The sequence below is a fragment of the Phyllopteryx taeniolatus genome, chromosome 21 (genome assembly GCF_024500385.1).
Source record: "Phyllopteryx taeniolatus isolate TA_2022b chromosome 21, UOR_Ptae_1.2, whole genome shotgun sequence".
Taxonomy (NCBI): domain Eukaryota; kingdom Metazoa; phylum Chordata; class Actinopteri; order Syngnathiformes; family Syngnathidae; genus Phyllopteryx; species Phyllopteryx taeniolatus.
In genome coordinates this window covers 679663-703052 of record NC_084522.1, presented here as the reverse complement: position 1 = coordinate 703052, position 23390 = coordinate 679663, and the positions used below count along the sequence as shown (strand labels likewise).

The following is a 23390-nucleotide window of genomic DNA, read 5'->3' as shown; positions in this document are numbered from 1 at the left end:
GCGTACAGCGCCCCGATTCAAAAATCCCACGCGACCCAAATGAGAATCCTCGGAAAACAAAACCGCAAATTCACACTTACCAGTCCTGTTTTTCACATCATTTATTCGGCATACAGGTGCTTAGGAAACAAACAGAGACCGACAGTCTCACATTACTGAAAGGTCATCATTATAAACAGAACACAATCAAAAGGATGAGATGACAACAGTGGCAAAACACACACACACACACAAACATATGTAAAAACTTAAACCCAGGAGAAACCACATGACGATGTGCGACATTGTCACACATTGGAATAATTAAAAAGAAATAAACAGAAGTGAAGCAGCAGCCGCAGAGGACAAAAAGCAACCGTTAACATGTGACGCTAGTGAGACATTCATTGATTTGTCAAGAACAATCAAAGCGGATGTCTTTCCTCCTTTTCCAAACGAGTGCCAACAAAAGAACATGAGCAAAAACAACATTCACAGAAACGAGGGAAAAACAAAACAAAAACACAGAACACCTGACAGACGGAGATTCATTTTACGCACGTGACTCCTCGGAGCAACGCTTTGTTGTTCAAGGTTCACTTCCTTTTCTTTAATTTGTGAAATCACTCTTCAGTTAGGTTTCTTACCAGAGCCCTCCCAGTGTATTGCCATTTTTGGAAGGTTTTGCGCAAGTCAAACCTTTTGAGTTTGACCAATGGGTTAGACTGCAAGCTGCCAAAGGAGGGAGATCTAGTTCATGAGCAATAATAAGCATTTTCTACTTTTCTTGTGTTTCGGAGGTACAAACGAAAACCCCTAACCTTCCCAAAAAAATAAAAAATAAATAAAAAATGCTTGGAATGGGGGCGAATGAGGTGAATCGGTGAGGGACAAATGGACAGCAACACAAAAAGGGGAAAGTGTTGCAACAGGACACATGAAGTTGATTAAAATGACAAAGATAACCAACAGGTATGCTCCGTGTGGGGCCGACTTTCTCCCTCCAGAGGCTACCAATTAAAGGATGAGCATTTTGTTAGGTTTTTAAGAAATCAAATTTGCGTGCGTGCGTGCTTGTGGAAGGATGGATGGATGGATGGATGGATGGAAGGAAGGAAGGATGGGCACTCATGGCTGTTTCCTGTTTGGGGAACGACGAATCGAGGTTTTGGGGCGAAGCGGTCAGTGTCACGAGTGGGGGGCGAGGGGGAGTCACAGTCGGGACGAGGTCAGGTCAGATCCGAGGCAAGTGCTTCTCGATGAACTCCTTCACTAACAGCATCTCCTGCAGCCGGACAAAAGCAAACACACACGTCAGTATGATGCTTCAACCACAACAAGAAATCTTGTATTATACCAAAGTAGATCGGGGGTGGGCGAACTTTTGTGCTTTTTGATTATAAAAACAGACAAACGGGCCAAATCATCCGTACATGAAGTACAACAAAATTTGTCGAATTTTTTATTGGTCAATGTTTTTGTACAATTTTTACAACTGATTAATTACTCATTTTATTCTTGAAAATAACTAAATTAACCATTTATTTCATTAGATTGACACTACTTTTCTGAAAGAAAAGCACTTTTTTTTTTTCAATGAAGCTATGTCTCTGTCAAGTGAAAACATCTTCTGAATTTGAAGTGTTGTTAACAACCCTGACAAATTTGAATCACAAAAGAAAAAAAAAAATATAAACAAGGCCTGAAATTGGTGGGGGAAAAAAAGAAAAAAGAAAAAAAAAATCAGCCGCTCTCTCCTCTCTCAAACGCCGTGGGCGTGTCCCGCTCAGCTGTCAACTGTCAATCAAATTCAATCGCCACAAAACTGTCTTGGTGAGCCCAGTCGTGTATACAAAAAAACAGATGAACCAGGATTTATGAATGTAAGAAATATGAGCGGCCTCGATTGCGTGAACGCTTAGGCGGCCGCACTAAAGAACGGAGCGGGCCCTATTTTGCCCACCCCCGCACGCTACGTGCCAGTGATCACTTTGGGCACCTGAGTGCAGGATGAGTGAGGGACCCCTGGGTAGGTTTTGAAAGTGATCATCTGCGGGTTGACGATGTATTTGAGCTTCTCCGCCGTCATGGCGCCGAACTGCACGGGGATCATTTCGTCCTTCTCGCCGTGGCACTGCAGGATGGGCAGGTTCTTGTTGCCGCTCGACGCCTGGGCGGCAAAACACGCCGCGCGTCAGTGCGCCTGCTGACACTCCATCGACTTGATTCAACAGTCGTACAAAAATAAATAAGCACCAAGGGGAAACTCTTGTGAAGCGGCAGCCAGCAGCTGAGGGCCACCACGCCGGCTAGCTGGTGCTGACAGGTCAAGGCGGTGTACAAGGACAAGGCCCCGCCCTGAAGGAGCAAGCAGACCACGTCGGCAAACTGATTTTCACGAATCCGAGTGTGCCTCTTTGTTCTCATTCTGTTGTTAAACCCGAATCGAAATCAAACCGTTCTACAGTGGCGTGCGCGACCGTCGAGAGAAGAAACAAGAAGTTGCCGTCTGGCCGCTCCTACCTGAGAGAAGCCGCCCAGCATGATGCGGTTGGGCGGGATGCCGTTTTTGGCCTCATGCTCGATGATGGCCTTGACTGCAGCCAAAGCCGGGGGACAAAAGGGGAGAAAATAAACACAGACCACACTTTTAACCGTTTCAAATGCTCATTATTTTACTTTGCGGGCTAGATTTTGACCACTTGGGGGAGCCTTTGTAGTACAGTAAAGCCCCGCAATATCACCCTTCGAGCTTCGCCATCACGCAGATTTTGTTATTACAGTTGTTACTATATTTGTTTTAGTTTTTTTTCAATTCTGTTTGTACAATACTTACGCGTTATCCATTGCTCATGCTATCTGTCAATAATCTCAATAAATGAGATTTCGGTACTCTTCCATGATATTGATGCAATGCTAATGGTCCTGCAAAGACGGCAGCTTATTTTGGGTCTCCTGAAATTTGAGTTTCGGAGGTGCGAGGATTCCGTCCGACGCCACAGATATAGATTCTTTTCAACACTTTTGAAGAGGGAAATTCCTGCCTAATTTCTACATTCAAAATCATTTTCAGTTTCTTGATCGCTTGTTGCATACTATTCTAGTTTCTGGAGATGAATCCATCATCAAAATTATGGATATTAAAAAAAAAAAAAAAAAAAAGCATGAAATATTTCACTCCGAGTGTGTGTATCGCATCTCTGAGTTTCACTTTTGGAACTACCTAAAACCTTTGACACGATTCTAATTTATTGAGACGTACCTGTATGTGTTTAAATGTGTGAGAACATCAATAAATAATCAAGTGCCCTAAATGCTACAAAATATGCCTAGGGTGTCATTCAATATGGTATTTCTATATCACGGATTTGTCCTATTGGGGGGAGAATTACTGTTGTAACCTTGATCCTTTTTCTTTTTTTAAAACCTGTCCGCCGTCTGTTAGGCTTAGTCGTGCAGCATGGTGCATCTGTTAGTCATTCCTTTTATTAATAATTACCAGCAGTCAGGTCGTCTTCTCTCAAAAGTCAAGTCCAAGTCAAGCGGGAAGTCTTTTCGTTTTTGTCAAGCCGCAAGTCACCAAAAGAGACTCGAGTCTGCTGCAATAAAGCTCACTGTTGTCGGCCGCCTTTTTGATCCCGGATTCGTCCTCGGGGGTTTCGGGGCTGAGGCCCATGAGGTCGAACCTGCGCGCAAACACAAATCAATGAGGCCAATAGTATTGTGCTTTGCGCCGTAGCGGTTGCCCTGCCAACAACACGACTTACCAGGCGGGCATCATGACGCTCATGTTGAGGGTGACGGGGATCCTGGGCCTGTCGGAGAAGAAGGGGGTCTTTGAAAAGCACAGTAACGAACCGCGCGTGTGGATTCGACTTGAGGTTAAAACTCATTCAGTGCCAGTCCGCCGCGTTAACATGGACATTGGAATTCAACGGCCGTCGGCGGCGGTGAATGAGTTTTAATGGCGCCGTCCGACGACGCCTCCTCCGGACACTCACGCGTGGGGGCAGATGAACTTGACGTGAGGCAGTCGGATCCCCGTCAAGGTGTCGGCCCACCCGTGCCTGAAGACCAGGGAGAAGGTTCAACGACTCAAGATTTCTGGCAGTCGACTGTAATGTGATGAAAGTCGATGCGTTTTTTTTTAAGTAACCTTCTTGTGCCACTGACCGGTTTGGCGTGAAGACAGATTTTGAGCGACCCGCTCAGAAACCCCGAAAAATACCAAAAGATTCAAATTACAACTCACAATTACGCTGAAAGTTGGTTGTGTCATTTGTGGACATGTTTTTCTTTCTAGCGACCCAGTCCCATCTTGCGTTTCATAACGTAGCGTATTTTAAGACGGGACATCGTAGCCAGACTCAAAAACGCTTTCTGTTTCACTTGTGCTGTTATTGTATTTGCGATCGTGACCGTACTACTGGTTTCATTTTTGGTCAAATATTTCCAGCGCACGCTCGTCGCATCGGAGGGCCGTACTGCGGACACGAGTGTCGTGATGTTGGGAAACAGGAATCAATTTCTCCTGACGCCGCAGCTGTTGGGACTCACACCGTCAACATATCGACAGATTTATGAATCCTCAGCATGCGCGTGATATCAGAAATGAAGACAAAAGGCGCCTTTTGGCTCAAGCAAAGCTCGTCGGATGTCACCAGAGGAAAGATGTCCTCCGTCGTCGTCCCGATGCGGGCTTCCTTTTAAACTTGTCCCGGTTTAAACACACTGAGGGGAATTTGGTTGATTTGGAGCAGAAACTGACACTGTGCCGCCGACTTACCCCGAGTCTCCCAATCCATGGAGAAAAATCACCTGTAACGATGGGAAAACTGCAGTTAAAGCGCCGCTCGTCATGAATACAAATTCTTCCCATGTAAACGGCAACGACATTGACGAGATGTCCGCTTGCAAACCAAATGATGAGACACCATCTTCCCACGACGCCCCCCGTCGGGCATCCGAATAAGATTTTCCAGAGAATACGTGACTGTGACACTCGCGGTACGGACCGGTGGCTTTTTGTAACTCACCGCCGCGGTCTCCTTCTCGTTCCCGGACACCGTCACGGCCTCGGCGAGCAGCGGCACAGACATGTTGTTGCCACACATACACCGTGAGAACGTCTGGCAAAACCAAAGAGAGGACACGCGCAAAGTAAATTGATGTGTATCATGTAAATAAATCAATAAATCATTTCTTGAAATGATTCTTAAAAAGGACATATTTTCTTGTAATATTGTCTCTATGGTGCCTCAGTAAACGTGTGAAATATGAATTGAAATAGCTCCCGCATTGCTGCGTCGCAGACGATTTTCTGCCGAGAGGCCCGATATCAGCGCACTTTTGAATTTCTCGAGCTTACGGACGTCACTGGCGAAGGAAAGTGACACTTTTATACCAAGTCCATGTTAGTTAGAGAGTCATTCTATGGAGGCGGAACTCGACAAAATACCGGCCCTTTATCATGCATGTTGCCATGCCTTGAAATAATTTTGAAGACGACTGCAAGTCGGCGATATAGCACAAACAAACACGGCATGTTGCCAACACGTGGCTTTTCCAGACCTGTAAAAGCATAAAAGCAAACTCCCTACTCTTCCGTCTCGTTTCAGTCGGGAACAACCCGTCCTATCTATCCAAACGCACCCGTTGACTTGGAACCGTGGCCATGAGGCGCAGATAGGAAGCATTATGAACTTCTATTCGGCAGCAGAGTCGTAAAAGCCTCTCCTTGACGCCCTTTGACTTTGTGATGATGCGCGCCCGGTGGGGGTTAATGTGCAACCCTCACACTGGATAACGCTTGACCTCAAAAGTGGAAATTCTAACGGCGTCCGGTCCGAGAGGCCACATCACCCGCCCGCCGGGCTTCGCGCGCTTGTTTGCTCGATGAAGGTTGCGAAGGTGGCAACTCTGCTAGCAACGAAATAAGCCTAAAGCAGTGGTTTGCAAACTTTTTACTCCCAAGTCCCACGGAAAAACAACAAGTCAAAAAAAACGGAGCTCTCCGAGTACCGCCATCATGACCAACATTCAGATGCAGTAGCGTAGCAGGTCTAAGTGTTCATTAAAAACAAGGCTGAGGTTTTTAGTTCTAAAATATTGTGCATAAATCTAAAATAAATATTGTACCCGAAGTTTCAAAAGAAACTGTTTTCACTGCATTGTTCGCGACCCTAACGTCATATGTTGGTGCGGTCATACAATGAGCACCCAAACCGCCATTTGAGAACGACTGGCCCAAAGCTCCGGGAAACCTCCCGTTCTGTGTTTTGAAGGAAACCTCGTGGTCAAAGGGGCGTCGGCGCAGTCGACTTAAAAGCAGACCGCACAATAGACAAAGGAGAGTCGAGCCGGCCCACACCGAGCCACTTATTCAAAGAAGGAGCCACGGAACGATGAATCGTCGCGGCCTCGATCCACAACGCAGCGTGGGCTTTTAACGGCCCGCTCGGCAGCTAAAAGACAGCAAATTCAAACAAAGGCAACTAAAACTCAGTTTGATTTGGTGTCGTTTTGACAGTACGCCCGCATGGCATCGATCACACAGGAATTGGGCAGAGTGGTTCCGAGTAGAATGCGTCAATTGAGTTTGCTCAGATACTGTTTGCATGCGTCGCTGCTCCGTGTGTAAAAGTAGCAGCTCTTGGAAGATTTATCGAGAGTCGTAGAAGGCTGTTGACTATTCAAAGTTAGTATTAAGCTAGTGGACTTAGCTCCTACCAGACCACGCCAAACCACACAGCGCGTGGAAACGAGCTACAAACTAAACTGCTTCGATGAAAACCGATTAAAGGTGAAAGCGCACAGAAGCCCAAAGTGTGTTTTTTGTGTGTGTTTTGGTGGCTCAAATGAGGTTAAAAGAACAAATGTGCCCGTTGACGTATTGGTAGCCCCGCAAGTGATTACAAAGGCGTGCTAGGTGACAAGCACAGTAGTAAACGTACTGTATTGTTCGATTCAGAACTCTGTGCCAGTGACAAAGCCAAACATCCATTCATTTTCTGAGCCGCTTCTCCTCACAAGGGTCGCGGGCGCGCTGGAGCCAATCCCAGCTATCATCGGGCAGGAGGCGGTGTACGCCCTGAACCGGTTGCCAGCCAATCGCAGGGCACATAGAAGCAAACAACCATCCGGAAAAGTTGAGATTTTGCGCTTTTTGGCGTTCCTGTCGGAAAAGGAACCACTCGAGTGAATTACAGCGGTTAATTTGGGCATAACGCACAGCACATTTTACGACTGTTGAGGCTTCTGACCATTCATTTGGGTGAGGGCTTAAGAGGGTCAGGGGTCGGGGGCCCAGTCGCAGTCCATCTACAAGCTACCACGAGTGTGCCATCTCCAGGACTTCAATCTTCATGTAATTGAAGCATCTGACACACGCTAACTGGAGGACAGGGGCGCATTCTAGCTTTGTTTCCTGCCAAAATGTCCACATAAGGACTTCAAGTCAAAAACACACACACACACACACTTGAACTGAATTGAAAGAGGCTCATGATAGAAACTTGGGAGACAAAATGTCCACACATAATAAAAAGTTGGCATGCATCACTCGGACAGAAAGATAAGAAGTTTCTCTCCAAAACGGTCTAATTGGGATGTTACACAAGAATAGAAAGACAAGAGTACACACTCGAAAAAGGGATTAGTTACTGGATGTTTTCGTGTAATAAGAAAGTCGAGAACCCTAACGAATTGGAGGGGAGGGGACTCATTCAAGCAGGTTTTCAACCAAAATGTCCACACAAAGACGAATAGCTTGATAATGTCACACTAGGATGGGCGCCCACGGTTGGGGGTTGGGGGGCAGACGGCTGCCAAGCAAATGCGCCCCCGCCACCATAAACCGCAGCTCTGCGGCCAACGACGTCCACGAACGAACGAAGGAGGGAAGGAAGGAAGGACGGAAGGAAGGAGGTGACCGGCAAATGTGGCGACGAGCGCGGAGGCGGACAATGGCGGATTCGACAAGAAAACTCTCAATCCGACTGGCCCGCCATCCCCCTGAAGCGGATTCAATCCCGGTTAATGCCGCCCGCACACACGCACACATTGTTAGCAAGTGCTAACACAATAAGTGGGAATTGTCAGCTACCGGCGTCTCCGTCCGTGTGTCCGTCCGCGACGATGGGAGCTCAGACGTCACAAAATGGCCGCCGCACACAGAGGCGGGAACTTCAGCCCGAGGAGCTCCGAAAAGGGATTCGAGATGAAATATCCGCCGATAAAACGTGGAGGCGCTGAGGCCGCGGCTCGCCAGCACCTGACGCAAATTTGACCACCGCCGAGCGGAACTTCCGGTTCCGGTCGCCGTCCGCACACAAGCGAGGGCGGGAAGGGGCCGTCTATGTGACGTCACAAATATAACCACGCCCATAAACACACTAGCGATTGGAACAATAAATCCGTCTGCTCCTCCTCACGCGGGTCGCGGGCGTGTCGGCGCCCAACCCAGCCGACTGCGGTACAACCTCGACTGGTCGCCAGCCAATCGCAGGGCACACGCAGACAAAACAATCTTCACACCTATGCGTGCATGTTTTTGGGATGTGGAAGATAAACCGGAGGAAAAGCCACGCGGGCACGGGGAGAACATGCAAACTCCACACGCGGGGCGGATTTGAACCTGCAACCTCAAAACTGTGAAGCAGACACACTCATCAGTCATTCACTGTACTGCCAAACCATAAATCATAATTATAAAAAAAAAACAAGAAAATGCTACAAAAAATGGCCCATTCGTAAATTTTGGAATGATGATGCAAATCTGCTACACGCAGAACGTCACGTCTGCAAACCTGAAAACAGGCTAGCTGACTTCCTGTGTACGCTCCGCTAACAAGCGTAACTATGGTGGCCTTGAAGCCCAACTTGCTAAAATGTTTTCGCCTTTATGCCTGGTGTCTACAGACATGGATATGCAAACACAAACGAAGCCTAAACATCATCTCGTGTCATCTTTGGTCTGAAAATGGTTTTTTTGCCGTGAATGATTTGATAGCAGTCTTGCAATCGTGCGGGTGCGCCCAGTGAAGTGTGTGGCGAGCACACGTACAACACGACGCGTTGAATTGACATCAGAATCACGATCACAATCACAATCACAATCAGGGGGCGCTTTATTGGCCGAGCTCGCTACAAGACACACAAGGTAGTTGCGGCGCCTCGGGAAGCCTCGTCGACGTGGGAAAGTCCCGCAAGGACGCCTCCGAGCATTCGACCGGAAGCAGATGACAAACGAGCGAGTTACATCTTCATTGCAAAAGAAAAACCCGCGACACTCGAGCACGTCCGTCCGAAAGGCGGTCAGAGTTCAGCGCCCGGCGTCCACGTCACGCTCGACTAGCTCGCCGACAACACGCTCGCTTGACCCGCGTCGACGACGGCCTCCTCCAACGTGAAGCTTCAGGAAATGAAGTTGGTTCGCGGGACAACGCTCGCCACTTTGTGATCGGCGGGGTTCGCCGACGCCTCGTAGTTGCAGATCGTCACTTCGTGTCTGTGAGCCTTCAAAGGAGAGCGACAACAGTCAGCAGCGGCGACTCGACATCAATCAAATATTACATATGGCTCATTTTTATATATCGTCTGATCAATAACGGGAAAGACACATGAAAAGAATTCCAATTTAGCCATGCTTTGATGCCGCCTTGGTTTTCGCTTGCTAAATGTCTCTTATGGCTTGAAGTCCTAGTTTCAAAAAGTTTTGGGTGATTTCATAGTAAAGGCAATCCTCGTTGACACAGAAAACGGTGCACTGAAATACACGTCCAAAACTGCATAACAGGAAAGAAAGACAACGTGCCCGCGTGGGTTTCCCCCCACATCCACAAAACATGCACGCTAGCTTGACTGAAGACTCTAAATTGCCCGAAGGTGTGAATGCGAGTGCCAATGGTTGTTTGTTTCTATGTGCCCTCCGATTGGCTGGCGACCAGTTCGGGGTGTGCCCCAAACTGGTCGCCTGCAGATAGCTGGGATAGACGACAGCACGCCCGCGACGCGCGTGAAGGAGAAGCGGTACGGAAATTGGGAGGATGGATAACAACTGGCAATAATTCAAACACTCATATGAGTCAAATCGATTGATTTTCAAGAGGAAATTCAGTGGGCCGTGTCTTTGGCGTTATTGATCAAACTCGATGAAACGGACCCACATGACTACTGTGAGTACTGTTACATTATCTGTCCACGTGTTGGTGCTGAACCATTTGTGCGTAATCTTTTCAAGGGTGAAAGAAGCGCAACGTACTTGCTAATTAGCATGAAGCTAGCAGACCTTCTTTTGACGACTCTTTTGAATACACAAAGTGTAATTCTCCGTTTTCTCTTTAGTTTAACAGAAAACCTCAAGCGGAAGTGGCTTGAAACAGCTAGAAGCTTGTTTTTGTAGAATTGTTCACAATTTGCCAACCTGCTGCTTGTTGTCAAGTCGATTTGACTGGCACCATACAGCGCTCGTATCTCAAGTCTACGCTCGCAAGTCAAAAAATGGTCAAAACACGAGACGTCAAGGCCCGGCTTTCAATTCCACCACGACGGCCGCGAGACCGACCTCAGAGTATTCTCCTCGGAGGCCGATGTAGTAGACCCGCGTGCTCTCGGCGCCGAAGTTCTTGGAGATGTGGATGGAGAGGTGCCGGACGTCAGAGAAACGGGCGATCCTGCACGTCAAAAGATTCAAAAGCGGGCCGCTGAGCCAGAGACGCACGGCGCCGGTGTTGCCGCCGCCTCGGGCGAACGGAGGAACTCACTTGGTCGGGTACTCCAGCTGAGCGTCGGGGTCTCTGTTGAGGCGGAAAGCTTGTTCCGGTTCTCGGCCCGTGTCGTCGAAGGACATCTGAGGGATGTTCTTGTACCTGGAAGGAAAGGCTCCATTAGGTCCGCAACGAACCATTATTTTCATCATCAATAGTGATGATTTTTTTCCAACAAACAGAATATTGTTCAATTTCCGTCCCTTTATTCTAAAACAGCGCATCACGAATGAATAAATGCGCCACTTTTTTGAGAGACCATGTATAACTTCAAATTGTCCAAACCCTCAGAATGTGAGCCTCCCAAAAGTAAATCTCTGATTTCCGTCGCCCTCCATGAACGCAGACGGATTATCAGAAGACGACAATTGGAAACATCTGCTTTGATTTGGGAAAACAACGATCATTTTGGCTGATTTTCTTAAACGTTGCAGACCAAACCAGGAACTGAATCACAATCAATTTATGTTTTGAATTGGAAATCATTTTTAACAAACTAAAGGTCTTCTTCCATCAAAATCATTTTGAGTTTTTGACCTGCATGCAACTGTAAGATAACAAAATGTGGATAAAGTGAAGCACTGTAAATATTATCCAGACGCCGCATGATGGATGAATGAGCTCGCCGTCGTCTCAAGGCAGAAAGCCTTCACGGCGAGCGTCGCGTGACACTCACAATCGTATCTCTGCCGGGTGCGAGTCGTCGTCCTCTCCGGAGACGATGACGCCTTTCAGCTTGACGCTGCCTGTAAACCTGAGAGTCCACACAAATCAAAAAGCGAAAGCGGCAAGATGAAATCGGATCGCCCAAACCGGACGATTGTGAAGAACTTACGGGATATTAAACAGCAGCTCTTCGTCGGCGTCACTCTCCACAAACTAGACGGGGGAGGCGGAGGGGGAGACTGTCAATTAGGGCTGCAAATAATGCTTAAATTAATGCATTGATTCATCTGTTGATTATGTTTAGGATTAATCTGCCTTCAACAAACTTTTTTCTATTTCCATCCCTTTGGTGAAAAAAAATAAATTACATAAAATAAAAAAAATTAAATACATAAATTGATTAGGAGTCTGTTGATCAGGCTGGGTTATTATAACAATACATCTCATTATTCAGCTAGACATTAATAACCCCAAAAAGAATAATAATAATATTTTAGCCTCACGTGACCAGAGCGAGCCAATCACAAGCGTCGGCATTAGGAGGAGGAAGTGATATGAAAAACAATCGGATCTTTTGCGGCCATTTTTTCAAATGCAGCTAAAATTGTACCCATGCAAATGTCCAAAGCAACTGAAATTCAGTGCGACGTTTGCTCCCAGTCACGCATGGAATGAGGTCACCGTTTTGCGCTCTTTCCCCGCTAAGTAGCCCACAAGGCGTTGACCTTGTCGCGGTCGTGCCGCTGGTCCCACGGCTTGAACACCAGCCTGCCGTCGCCTTCCCGGCTCTCGTTCAGGCACTGCAGCTTGTCGGTGTCGATGCGCCGGTACAGTCCGTACTCGACGCCCCTCTCGGCGGGTTCGTGGGCGGCCTCGCAGTCGCAGCCGCAGCCGCGGTGGTGGTGGCCGGACATGGAGGCGACAGACACGGAGCCTTTGCGTACCGAGCGTCCGCGAAGGAGCCAGCGAGGGACGGAGGGACGAGCCGATGTGAAGGAGCCAAAACGTCAACGAGTTTCACTTTCGTGCGAAACACGCGACTTCCAAACAACGCGAGATTGGTATTTACTTCCGGCTTGATTGTGTCGCCTTCTTGTTGTTTTACGGCGGGTGCATCGAGCTAATTGGTGCACTTGCAGCGCCACCTTCTGTTCCGGAGTGTGGCTCAGACCGTTGGCTTCCTTTCTTCATCCCCCCCAACAAGAAACTGCCCTCATTCACACACACACACATACTGTACCAATATCCACATTTACTCATAATATGTGTTTACTCGCCATCATAATGCCCCTCCCATGGTGGATACTTTCAAAATAAAGGTCAGGTTTCGTCTATAGTTTCCGATCCTATCCGAGCGAGATGAACCGAAAGTACTTAGAGGTGGCTCGTTGGACTTCGACGAGATGTTTCGGGAAGAACTGCTGAGCAACCTTCACGATAGGAAAGCAAATGTATTAGTCACAATCCTTCAGTACACCAGCAGGATTTCAAGCATCACACTAGTGTCACGCGAGAGACTAAAAACAATCAAATACAACTTTTATCATAATAAAAGAAATAGTCATATAATAGTATACATAAACAAATGCGCATAAAGAATACAGTCTTCGTGAAAAAGAGCAATATGAACATAAACTTTGACTCGATGGTTGTCATGGAGCCGAATTGATTTCGGACAGTGAAAGGAGGCCCCTTCTTGCGTCTCCTTGACCCCGTGACTGGATCCAACAAAGGTTAAGGAAAGGTGGCATAAAGGTCAGGAGATTGCACAATCCCAAGAGGGCTTTATTTAAATCGGGGGGGGGGGGGCAAACACACACATGGGCTAGGTCATTCGTAGATTTAGGTTTAAAAAATGTGTTCTACAAAATTGTTTATAATTTATTACATTCGTTTCAGAAAATAAACTAGTTCTAATTGTAAATGTAATCTATTTTAAATGAATAAACATTTAGTGAAATTTGAAATTAATTAATTTGAATTAAAAAAAGAAAATGCCCTTTTTCATCTCAGTAAATTTCTAGTTTACATAAAATATTAAATGGACAGCGATAACCGTAACGTATACATATACATTTTTAAAATAGTACCTTTAAAATGTCATTTTTTTGTCAAGATCACATTTAAAGGATCCCCACGTATTATAAATTACAATAACAAATAATATTATTGTGCGACAAGATTACTTCATTAGTAAATTGAAAAAAAGTATAGTAAGTGATAAGTTGTGAGCAACTGGCCAGCATAGACTGTTAATTATAAAATATATAATATAAATTAGTCTGCTGTTGCTATTGCCTTCCAGTAACACAGAGCTGATAGTGAATATGTCTATATTATATGTAGCAAAACATGACACGAGAGGGGCGCCTCCATCTCCCTTTATGATCATGTACACCAAAGACTAAAACACGCACAAACAGTTTGGGCAAAAAAAGTCAAATTTAATAAAAAAAGGACCATATAACATTTATTAAAATCTAATAAAATTGCAGGTTTGCCATCTAATTCCTTTTTACGCGCCAAAGATGAGCAGGGGCGTCTGGTCTACGTGGTTAATAATGTCATAAATACATTTCTTAAAATCAAGCTTGTGGTGGGCATTTTTCCTGATTCCTCATCTTCTGGTTGGTCACAGTGAAGCAGATCAAGTGGATATTTACACACAGGACGCACGCACGCTGGACAGCAGAGCTCGTTGATCCTTTTGCCTCCCACCAAAAAAGCCAAATGCTGAATTGTGTTACTTTGGAGCAGTCACTTGATTTAAAAGACACAATGCTCATGTTTCCACCAAAAGTAAATTCATGTTGTACTCATAAAAACAAATGGCCCATCCTTAATATATATATATTTTTTTAAAAACAATGTTAGTGTCTACAGAGCTCCAGACATGATATACTCAATTGTGGGCACGAAATAGATATAATGTGCGCATGAAATACTCATTTGTGGGTTTAACATGATTCCTATGAACAACTTGGACCTCTGGGTAAGCAAATGGAGCGCACCTTAGCCATCCTCTAGCGTTACAATTTATACAGAGGGTGCGCTCCATTTCCTAGCCAGCTAACCAGGAATAATAATATGAAATGAGTATTTCGTGAGCTGGTTACATCTAATCGGTAGCCGCAGTTTTGTATTTTGTGGCTCCAAATGAGTATTTTATGCGGACATTGCAGTCACACTTAAATTATCACTTAGCCCCCGTCATGTCTGGTGTAGGTTTGTGCAATGGCTTCCTAAAAAAACTTTTTTTTTTTGTTTCCCCACTGACACGACTGTCATTTAAATATCTTCCCCCCCCCCAAGAGCCCAAATTAAATAAAAGCTCTGCCCTTTTTCCCACCAACCCCACAGAGTTCACGTTCAGTTGGAAATATGTTTCAAGGACGCTCGCTGCCTTTGGTAAAAGCGTTCAATTCCAAACATTTATCGGCGTGAGAATCTGTTCTTGAAAGCTTTGATAGTTTTGGCCATCATGGGGGCGATTTCTGGGCGGGGGGAGAGAAAGGGGCATAATAAGATGTAGAAGTGACTTACTTGGCAAGCAGTATTTGAACCAAACTTACTTTTGACTTGCGGTTTGTCCCGGCACGCGGGTCCACCCGCGCCGGTTGCCGAGGATCGTGACGACCCGGGGGAAGGGTTGAGCAGAGACGACGACGACGACGACGAGTGACTGGACTCGCCGGAGTAGTCGATGGTGGCCGGTCTTATTCTGGAAGAGGAGTAGAGTGAACCCCATATTTTAATCGCAGATTTGTAAGCAATGGTTTTAAACCCTTTTTTTACAGTATACATGCAAGTCTGAATTGAGAATTGCGTGTCTTCAGTGTAGTACCACTTTGCGCCACAACATGCGGGGCAGCACTGAGCTCTACTGGAAGACACGCAGCGTAATTAAGAGCCTTCACGAAGCTCCAGTAACTGTTCTCGTTCCCACAGAGCACTTTTTCTGCGTTACTGCTGCGTGTGTGTAAGTAAGTAGCAGTTGTTTCGAGTTTTATAATTATCGTAACATCTATGCTCATGTCCATTTGCCCATCGATGGAATTTCACATTATAGCTCACCATCAAGCAAACGTTTGGTATGGAATATTTTGGTGTTTAAATATACGTTGAAGTCTCTTTTGCTTTAAGCATTTGTCATTATAATATCATTTCCCCATAAAAACCAAGGCGGCATCAAAAAATAGCTGAATTAATTTTTGTCTCTATCTTTATTGATCAAATTATACGAGTATGACCCCATATGATGTTTGACATTAGTGTACTGACCCCATATCATAACAAAACAATACTCCCCCCCCCCCCCCCCCCCCCCCCTATAAAAACCAAAAAATCCCAAAAGATTTCAGATTTGTTTTGGATGCGATTCTGACTTGATGGGCGTGGCGGCAGCGACGGAGGCGGCCGAAGAGCCGTTGGTGGTCCCAAACTTTTCTTGGCGGCGGCGGACGTCACGAGGCGGCTTGGCCACGGAGTTGACGAAGGCCATCTTGACTTGCCGCTCTGCCGGACAAAAGCAGAGCGCACTCAAGCCCGGAACACTCCGACACGGGGGTGCTCAAGCGTTTGGGGTCCAGGGACCGCTGACAGGGAAGACCTTTTTCAAAGGACGCCCTCATAATCTGAGAACACCAATGAAACATATTTCTTCTGTCTTCCCTACAAATGGGAGAACGCCCGCCTTTACCTTTGGGTTTGTTGGCGTGCGCCATGCTGATGTTCTGCGTGAGCCTGCGCAGGCGCGCCTCCCGCTCGTCGTGCAGCCGCAGGTACATTTCCCGCCAGGACTCGTACTCCTGCGGCGTCTCGCGCTTGAAGTCACGCTGACAGTGGCGCATCCACAGCTCGTCCGAGTCCTCCGTGAACCACTGAGCAAACACGCAAACGTCCTCCTCGGTCACAACGTCTCCGAACGGTCGCGCTCGACGGCCGCGTTTGAGTTTGAAAACTGGCAGATGGGCCAGCTCATTTGCACGTGGATGAGGTAATGAAAGGGATGATGGTAATAAGAATAACGGTCGATGTAAAAAATAAGAGAAATGTGCGTGAAATTCCTTCTTTTATTTTGAAATTGTATTATTTATAATTAAGGACTGTTCATCTGTGACTTTGAGTGTGTATGGCTGTAAAAGGATGTGGGCGTCGGCGACCGAAAGTCAAGTTAGCCGTCGCGAGCTGTTAACTGGCTAACGGTTAGCTGGTCTGGGCGCCAGTTGTGGCCATCATGTTTGATTGTTTAGGTGTATTTGCTTCGCGCTCGTTCAGGGAAGCGATTGAAAGTGCGCCAGCGGCAGTGTCGAAATGTGTCCACTTGTTCAGGGCGTTATGATCCGTTACAACTAGCGGTGGAAGGCAAAATTCAACTAGCTGACATGGATAAAGTACCTTGTATTAGCGATCGTTTAACGAGTTGTTTTTGGAAGTGCGAAATGATCCCAGATTTTGGACCTTTTTTCGGCATCTTAGTCTGTGTGGAAAAACGATCCCTGCTTCCTGGCGGAGATTTTGCTCGGAGTTACTCGATCATCGTTTCAGCTCCAGTTCCCGCACTATTTTTGGTTCGGCGAGTCCCGGCCGGAATGGCTGCCCGAGGTTCAGTTGCGCCTCTTCTCACGTCGCATAAATGTCTTTGTTTTTTTGCCCTCAGTTTAGCTGCGAAGAAAGCGAAACTTGTTACGTAATAATGGTATTAGGAAGCCTAAACGTTACTGTTGAGAAGAGAAAGAAACAATTGGTAAGCATTAGAAAGGTGTTCATGTTTGCTATCTCGCTGTCCAGTTTAGTTTGGCAAAATGTATTGTAATAATAATAATCATAATTTGTCCAATCTGTATGGCCCTTTTCTCCACACCCAGAGACCCCTTAACACCAAACGAGAGTGGAGTCAAATCAAAACTTAAGCGTCGGTGGATGCAGCCGTCCAAGCCCCGGCGAGTGCGAAGCGCACCGAGGGAGGCGCGAGTCCGCCCGGGTTCCACCCGGGGCCGCGGTCCGAGAGCCGGCCGCCTTCGCTTTCTTGCATTTTCTAAACTGCCTTTCACGCCGCCCGACTACACAGGCTTGTTTGGCTTCGCCGTGGATACCGCCAGCCCAAAATGGCCGCCACGTCCCACAATGCAATGCGGTCGTCGACGCGTACGGCGGCGCCGTGGCGACGAGCCCCGCGGGGTCGGACAACTCCAAAGGTGCAACAGTCGCTTGCTAGCGCACGCAACGTCTTTTCACTTACTTCCAGAGTGGACTCGATTTGTTTTTAACTAAGCAGCAATAATAATAATAATTTGAAAAAAGATAATCAAAACTTGGTTAACTATTTGAAACAATTTCATTAGATGAAGGAATTTGAAATTCATAAATATACTTGAATTGCGAGTCATGTTTGAATTTGAAAATGGACTGATGGGCAGGTTCATTTGTAGAAAATAAATAAACGTTCAAATGTCTGAGTCATATGCTAAAGTTTTAGTTCATTGAAATAATCATTTTAAAAATGTACTTTTTTTTTTATTTTATATGGATGTTTTTAAAGTACACTCAAATGTATTGTTTATAATCAATTGAACTATAAAAGCGTGTGAAAAGTGTATGTAAATCCATATTTTGCGAAGGTTTCTGACAATGACTTATAAATATAAATATATTTACCAATTATTGAATGAAAAAGCAATACATTTGAATGAAGCAATTGTAGTCACGGACACGTCGTCCATACGAAAGCAAGAAATATGAGGATGATGAGGATGATGAATGTGCTGGCAATTTGCGACCTGGTTGCTCTGCTCGATGCGATAGAGCTGCTCCGGCGTGCAGCGCTCCAGGACGGGCTCCAGGATCTCGAAGGGGACCCCCCCCACCTCGTCGATGGCTGCAAGAGCGCCACAACCGTCACGCGCGCAAACGCAAAAACGATACAGACGAGCACATCTCCAGAAATCAGTTCTCACACACAATATGGATCCCTTCAGCAAAATTCCCGCCGAATTTCCACATTCAAAATCTTTTCCATTCTTTCTTACGGAATATTCTAGTTTCTAGAGGTACTGAATTTTGGGCTTTCATTTGCTGGAAGCTGTCATCATCAAAATGATACACATATATACATATATTTTAAAAAATGATGACATATTGCATCTCTATAATGTGACTTTCACTTTTTGAATTGAACTTAAGCTTTTGACACTAATTTATTGCCATGTTGCTGGAATAAAATCGTGAAATCTGTGGTCAATCTATTTCATTAGTTCAATTTAGAAGTTGTTTTTTGAAATTGAACAACTGAAACAAACGCATGTACGCGTATGTCGACAAACTTACAGTCGATGTTGTTCTGCAGCACGCGGATGCACTGCTCGTACAGCGTCATCATCCGCGGCAGGTAGGCGGTCTTGGATCCCGAGTAGACCACCATCTTGGAGTTGAAGCGCTTGCCCGTGAAGCCGGCGTCGTCTTCGTCGCTGAAGACGGGACCTGCGACGAGACGGGCGATCGAGTCAGGCGCGGTCGGAAGCGCGCCAAGCGGGAAAGCGCTCGACGGGGTTCATCGTTACCTTTCCGCCGCTGCGGCGACAGCGGCGTGACGTCGATGGAGGGCAGCGGTCGGTAATCGGGCTGGATGGCCGGCAGCGGCATTTCGGGAAGAGGCGGGACGGCCTCCGCCGCCTGCAACGAGACGCAGGCGCGTACGGTGATATCGCGTCTGTACGCTCCCATTTGAGATATCGATACTGATTTTCTTGTAATGTAGCTCATTACAACATTATTGTTGTAAAGGATTAGTACATATGAAGTGGGGGAAAAAAAAATGTGTACAGGGAAAATATCGCCCGATTCATCTCTCGGGCCCTAAACGGCTCCGGTACGACTTGAGCTTGCCTTCTTACCCTTTTGCGTTTTTCCGGCGCGGCCGAAGCCGACCCCGTGCGAGACCTCTTTGCGCTCTGAGCGCCGTTGGTTTTGCTCCCTTTGGAGGACGAGGACGCGTCAGGCCGAGCGGCGCGACGGGAAGTCGTCGTCGTCGTCGTCGTCGAGGAGGAGCGAGAAGGGCGACCGCACGAGGACGAGGATGCCGGTGCGTTCTTTTTCTTCTTCTTCTTAACGGAAGACGTGGGCGCGTCGTACGTGAGGAAGGACTCGAAGGACATGGTGGGCGTCTCAAAATCCTCGTTGTCCTCCTCGCTGCCGGGCCAGTGCTTCTGCGCTTGCAGTCGCCCTGGCAACAGGCGGATGGAAAAGCGTGATCCAAAGGCATCCCAAAATTATTTTGTCAATCGACTGAATTCAAAAAAAAAGAGGAATACAATTTGCTCTGTGAAAGGAAATAAGCCCCTGCGGTTCATTGTTACAATTGTTACAGACAGATCTTTATGGCACACTTTCCAATTGAATGCATATTGTGCTGCTCCTCCTGGTGCGCGCACCTTAGCCACCTGGGGGCAGTATAAGACAGCCATACGGCATCATGTACCTTACAGACACCGGCACCGCTGGGTCAGTCCAAATTTCATCAATAAAGAAATTTACGTCGCTTAATGTGACAAAAGTGTGAGCAACTGTCACCAAAATTTGAATGGACATCTCTACCGATGCCCGCTTCAACCATCACCCCGATATTTGGGATTTGATGGCCGTCCAAGCGTTTTCCTCATTAGAGGACACTGACTCTACGTTCTATATTTCTATACCAACTATATAGGCCTATATGAGCGCCGGTCGGGTCGTGTGGTGCCGTCGTCCTGGTGAGGGCGCGAGCAACAGTTCCGGTCTCGTTCGCCCGTGTCGATGGCATTTGCCCATGACGGCTTGGCACTAATCTAGCAGCCTATCAGGCAAATGTACAGATTGGGTTGTTTGAAATACACATTTTGTCTCATGACGACGTGTCTGGAGGAACGATTTAGTTCAACATCTCACTCACTGGAATGATTTTTTGGGGTGGAAAACGTGGAATTCCAGGGAAATTGGGAAATTCAGTTGTGAATTCAGCAGTCACCCAATTCAAGTCTCACCTTCATCTTCCTTGCTGGCCTCCTCCCGCTTGCTCCCGTCCGACTTCCTGTCGCGCTTGGCGGACTTTGCGGCCGGGCCGCGCTCTCTGGCGGCGCTCCGCTTCTTCCCGTCGCCGCGGCTCGAGGGCGGGAGGTCGGCGTGACGGCGGCGGTTCTTGTCAGCTCTGTCGAGCGTTCCGTGTTTGACGTGTTTGTGGTCTTTGCGGGGAAGCGGCGGCAGACGGGGAGGGGGAGGGCTGGGCTCTGGCTCTGGCTCGGGCTCGGGCTCGGGGCTGTCGAACCTGTCCGACCGGTCGCTCGCTGGCTGCGGGGGGCTGTATCGCCGGTGGCGGGGTGGCGAGGGGGAGCCGTCGGTGCGATAGCCTCGCCCCTCTTCTTCCTCCTCCCCTCCTTCGTCTTCCTCGTCTTGGACGTAGGAAGGCTCCTCTTCCTCGGGGGAGTGTTCACGCCGGCGTCTACGGACGGCCATGTCGGCGTCTCGAGAATGTGACCGCGGTGCATCTTTCACGAGACTGTTGCTGCTTCGACTGTCGATGAATACAAGAAAAGGGATGAAAATGTTCTTTTTGTGAGTTTTAACATTCGGAACCTACGCCAGAAAGCGGGACCTAATATGTCGCACGGCCAACGTCATGTGGACAGTGAGCGAGTGTTATTTTTTTTAACCTTCACCTAAAGCTAGCGTAATTGACATTTACACTGAGCAGCGACCATGGGCCATATTCTCCCGTACGCTGAATCAGAAAAGACGCGCAGCTCCGCGCTTTTCCGACTGCGCCCATTCTGCCGCCCACTTCGTTTTCTGGCGTAACCCCGAAGTGTGAGCGTTCCGTCTCATATCTGGCCTAGCGCGCATTCTCCCAAAGTCTTAAGCGCGTTTTCTCGTCCGCACTCCAGAGGCTGAAGTAAGTCTAGCGCCCCAGGAGGGTGAAACCTCGTATTGCACATTTTGATTGGCCCCTGTGCGCCCAGCCGCTGACTCGCGCATTGCTATGGCAATCACGTCTCAGGGAAACTCCACCTTCCGGGACTTGCAGCCTCCCACAGACTTCGAGTGGCGCATATTCGCTCGGTACACATACGGGCATGTCAGAGGTCATTACGGGAGAATCGCCGCACCTTGACAGTGTGTAAGCAAAGCGTGGAAAAAGAAGACTTAGTCACCAACGGGAGAATATGGCCCTATGTGAACCGTGAACAAGATTCCAGTCGGCAACGTATGAAAGTTTGGACCAAACGTGGCTAGCGTACCTGTCGGCCGACTGCGGGACGAGCTTCTTCCACTTGGCTACCAGGTTTTTGGCCACCTCGGCGGCTACTTCATGTTTCCGAAAAGAGTTCACAGTTTTTCCCACTCCAGTTTCCTGGCAAAACACAAACCGTTGCTTGAAACGAACACACGAGATGAACACGTGACGGTCAAGCTCACCACCAGGATGTCGACGGTCATCGGCACCTCGTCGAGTCTTTTAAGCGTCTTGAGGAGCTAAAACAAAACACACAAAAGAACATCACTACTTACTGTTTTGGAGTTTTAAGCCTCAAGCTGCTTTTAAAATGAATCATTATAACCACCGCGTAATTAACAGCCACCTGCGTAAACCACACACAGCTATTATCAAACATGACGTCTTTGTGGTTTCAGGTTATCCTCCTTTACATATTTAAAAAGTGGATTGCGTCAAAAGAAGTCATTTTGTTTAGTGTGTTATTTTGCTGCTAGGGAACATGTCTGCTATGCTGTGGCAACACAAACACATTTCTGCATTGACAAAGGGGATGTCCTAATATTGTTATTTTTATTTCCTTTGTTGTGTGGCTTTACAGAACGTGATCCAGAGTTAACACAAACGACACAGGCCCAACTGAAGTGGCCATTTAGAGTTTTTGCTCGTTCATACCCAGAATGGCGTTTTTTAAATGTCACCGTATGCTAGCCGCTCAGCTAGCGGCTACAATGGCCTACAATGGTTCACAAATGACTCGACATTAAATTAAACGACTCGTGGTGGATTTCCCTGAATAAACGAAGCATGTGTGTTAACCTAACAGCCGTTAGAATCCGTTACGGTTTTTCAAAGTTTTAATGGCCAAAGTCTAAAACCTATTTTATGTGTCGTGACGTCTCACATGATGCGTCCAAGCACCGTCGGACATATGGCAACTTTATCGGTCAGCGGAACAAAAGCATGAGTGATGACAACTAGTATTTCAAGAAAGAGGTTGAAAATTACTCAGAGATATGAAAGTAAGACTAAATGACTCTTGTTATGTAGTCATACACTGTCCATCATTGTGTGTCATACGGAATAGTAATAAACAAAATATTCCACTAATGGCTAAAATTGCAGTGTAGTGTTAGACAACAAACTGACAAAAACTGATTTTATTGACATTTGTTATCTGACACTTGTCCTAATATGGATCCGATTGTACATGTGTGTGTATAATTAAAACATGTCAACAGGAGAGTGACTACCCTTGAACTGAAGCTGAGTGAATGTAAGTACGTAATACACTTAAACCTAGACAATGCATTGGTTATTAAATTGTCACCCATACAATGTCATCACGAGAAGACCATAGATGGGTTTGTGAATGAGCCGATTGCCACCACAAACGGCTACCCGATTATCCAGATGTCATTGAACGCATCGTATCAGACCCTACGCTACTCTGCGGGACCTGCCGAGGCCTGCGTACGTTCGGGGTTCTGGTGACAAACGGCCTCGGGATGGGAAAAGGCCGCCGTTAAACTCTTCGTCTGACCCCTCGTTGACATCGGCACATTTGTTACCTTTCGCGGCTCCGGGCTCTCCATGAGCCGGGACTGAAGTCTGTCCACTGTTTCCAGCAGCTCCTCCGCCATGTTAACTGCTGGCAAATGCTGGCCCCGGAAGCGACTTCATCTCAACAGCAGCAGGGAGGAAAAGTTTCCGCTAAATCAACGCGGCGTTTTGAA

At 47.1% G+C, this 23390-nt stretch overlaps 3 protein-coding genes across 8 annotated transcripts; all 3 read right to left on the bottom strand.

The window, feature by feature from the left end:
* Positions 1–83: 83 nt before the first annotated feature.
* Positions 84–8327, bottom strand: lypla2 (lysophospholipase 2). Of its 5 annotated transcripts, XM_061759217.1 has the most exons (12): positions 8084–8222; positions 7242–7405; positions 6933–7153; positions 5016–5108; positions 4766–4797; positions 3981–4046; positions 3747–3794; positions 3595–3665; positions 2503–2576; positions 2236–2337; positions 1979–2149; positions 84–1264 (listed from the first exon to the last, which is right to left on the bottom strand). In XM_061759217.1, exons 3-12 carry the CDS (start codon positions 6984–6986, stop codon positions 1214–1216), a joined length of 762 nt encoding a protein of 253 aa, XP_061615201.1. In that variant the 5' UTR covers positions 6987–7153; positions 7242–7405; positions 8084–8222; the 3' UTR covers positions 84–1213. The 5 variants fall into 5 exon arrangements, with proteins under 5 accessions (XP_061615201.1, XP_061615200.1, XP_061615202.1 ...); XM_061759216.1 differs by lacking the exons at positions 6933–7153; positions 7242–7405 and having other exon boundaries at positions 8084–8327; XM_061759218.1 differs by lacking the exons at positions 6933–7153; positions 7242–7405 and having other exon boundaries at positions 4232–4797; positions 8084–8107.
* Positions 8328–9089: 762 nt separating this feature from the next.
* On the bottom strand, positions 9090–12608 carry pithd1 (PITH (C-terminal proteasome-interacting domain of thioredoxin-like) domain containing 1). Its single transcript, XM_061759221.1, has 6 exons — positions 12137–12608; positions 11581–11624; positions 11422–11499; positions 10743–10847; positions 10544–10652; positions 9090–9495 (listed from the first exon to the last, which is right to left on the bottom strand). Exons 1-6 carry the CDS (start codon positions 12323–12325, stop codon positions 9394–9396), a joined length of 627 nt encoding a protein of 208 aa, XP_061615205.1. The 5' UTR covers positions 12326–12608; the 3' UTR covers positions 9090–9393.
* A 1226-nt stretch (positions 12609–13834) lies between these two features.
* eloa (elongin A) lies at positions 13835–23380 on the bottom strand. Of its 2 annotated transcripts, XM_061759213.1 has the most exons (12): positions 23226–23377; positions 21858–21914; positions 21680–21792; positions 20429–20955; positions 19304–19632; positions 18971–19082; positions 18738–18890; positions 18191–18288; positions 16111–16291; positions 15797–15926; positions 14984–15132; positions 13835–14905 (listed from the first exon to the last, which is right to left on the bottom strand). In XM_061759213.1, exons 1-12 carry the CDS (start codon positions 23295–23297, stop codon positions 14844–14846), a joined length of 1983 nt encoding a protein of 660 aa, XP_061615197.1. In that variant the 5' UTR covers positions 23298–23377; the 3' UTR covers positions 13835–14843. The 2 variants fall into 2 exon arrangements, with proteins under 2 accessions (XP_061615197.1, XP_061615198.1); XM_061759214.1 differs by lacking the exons at positions 13835–14905; positions 14984–15132 and having other exon boundaries at positions 15907–16045; positions 23226–23380.
* Between the last annotated feature and the right edge of the window lie 10 nt (positions 23381–23390).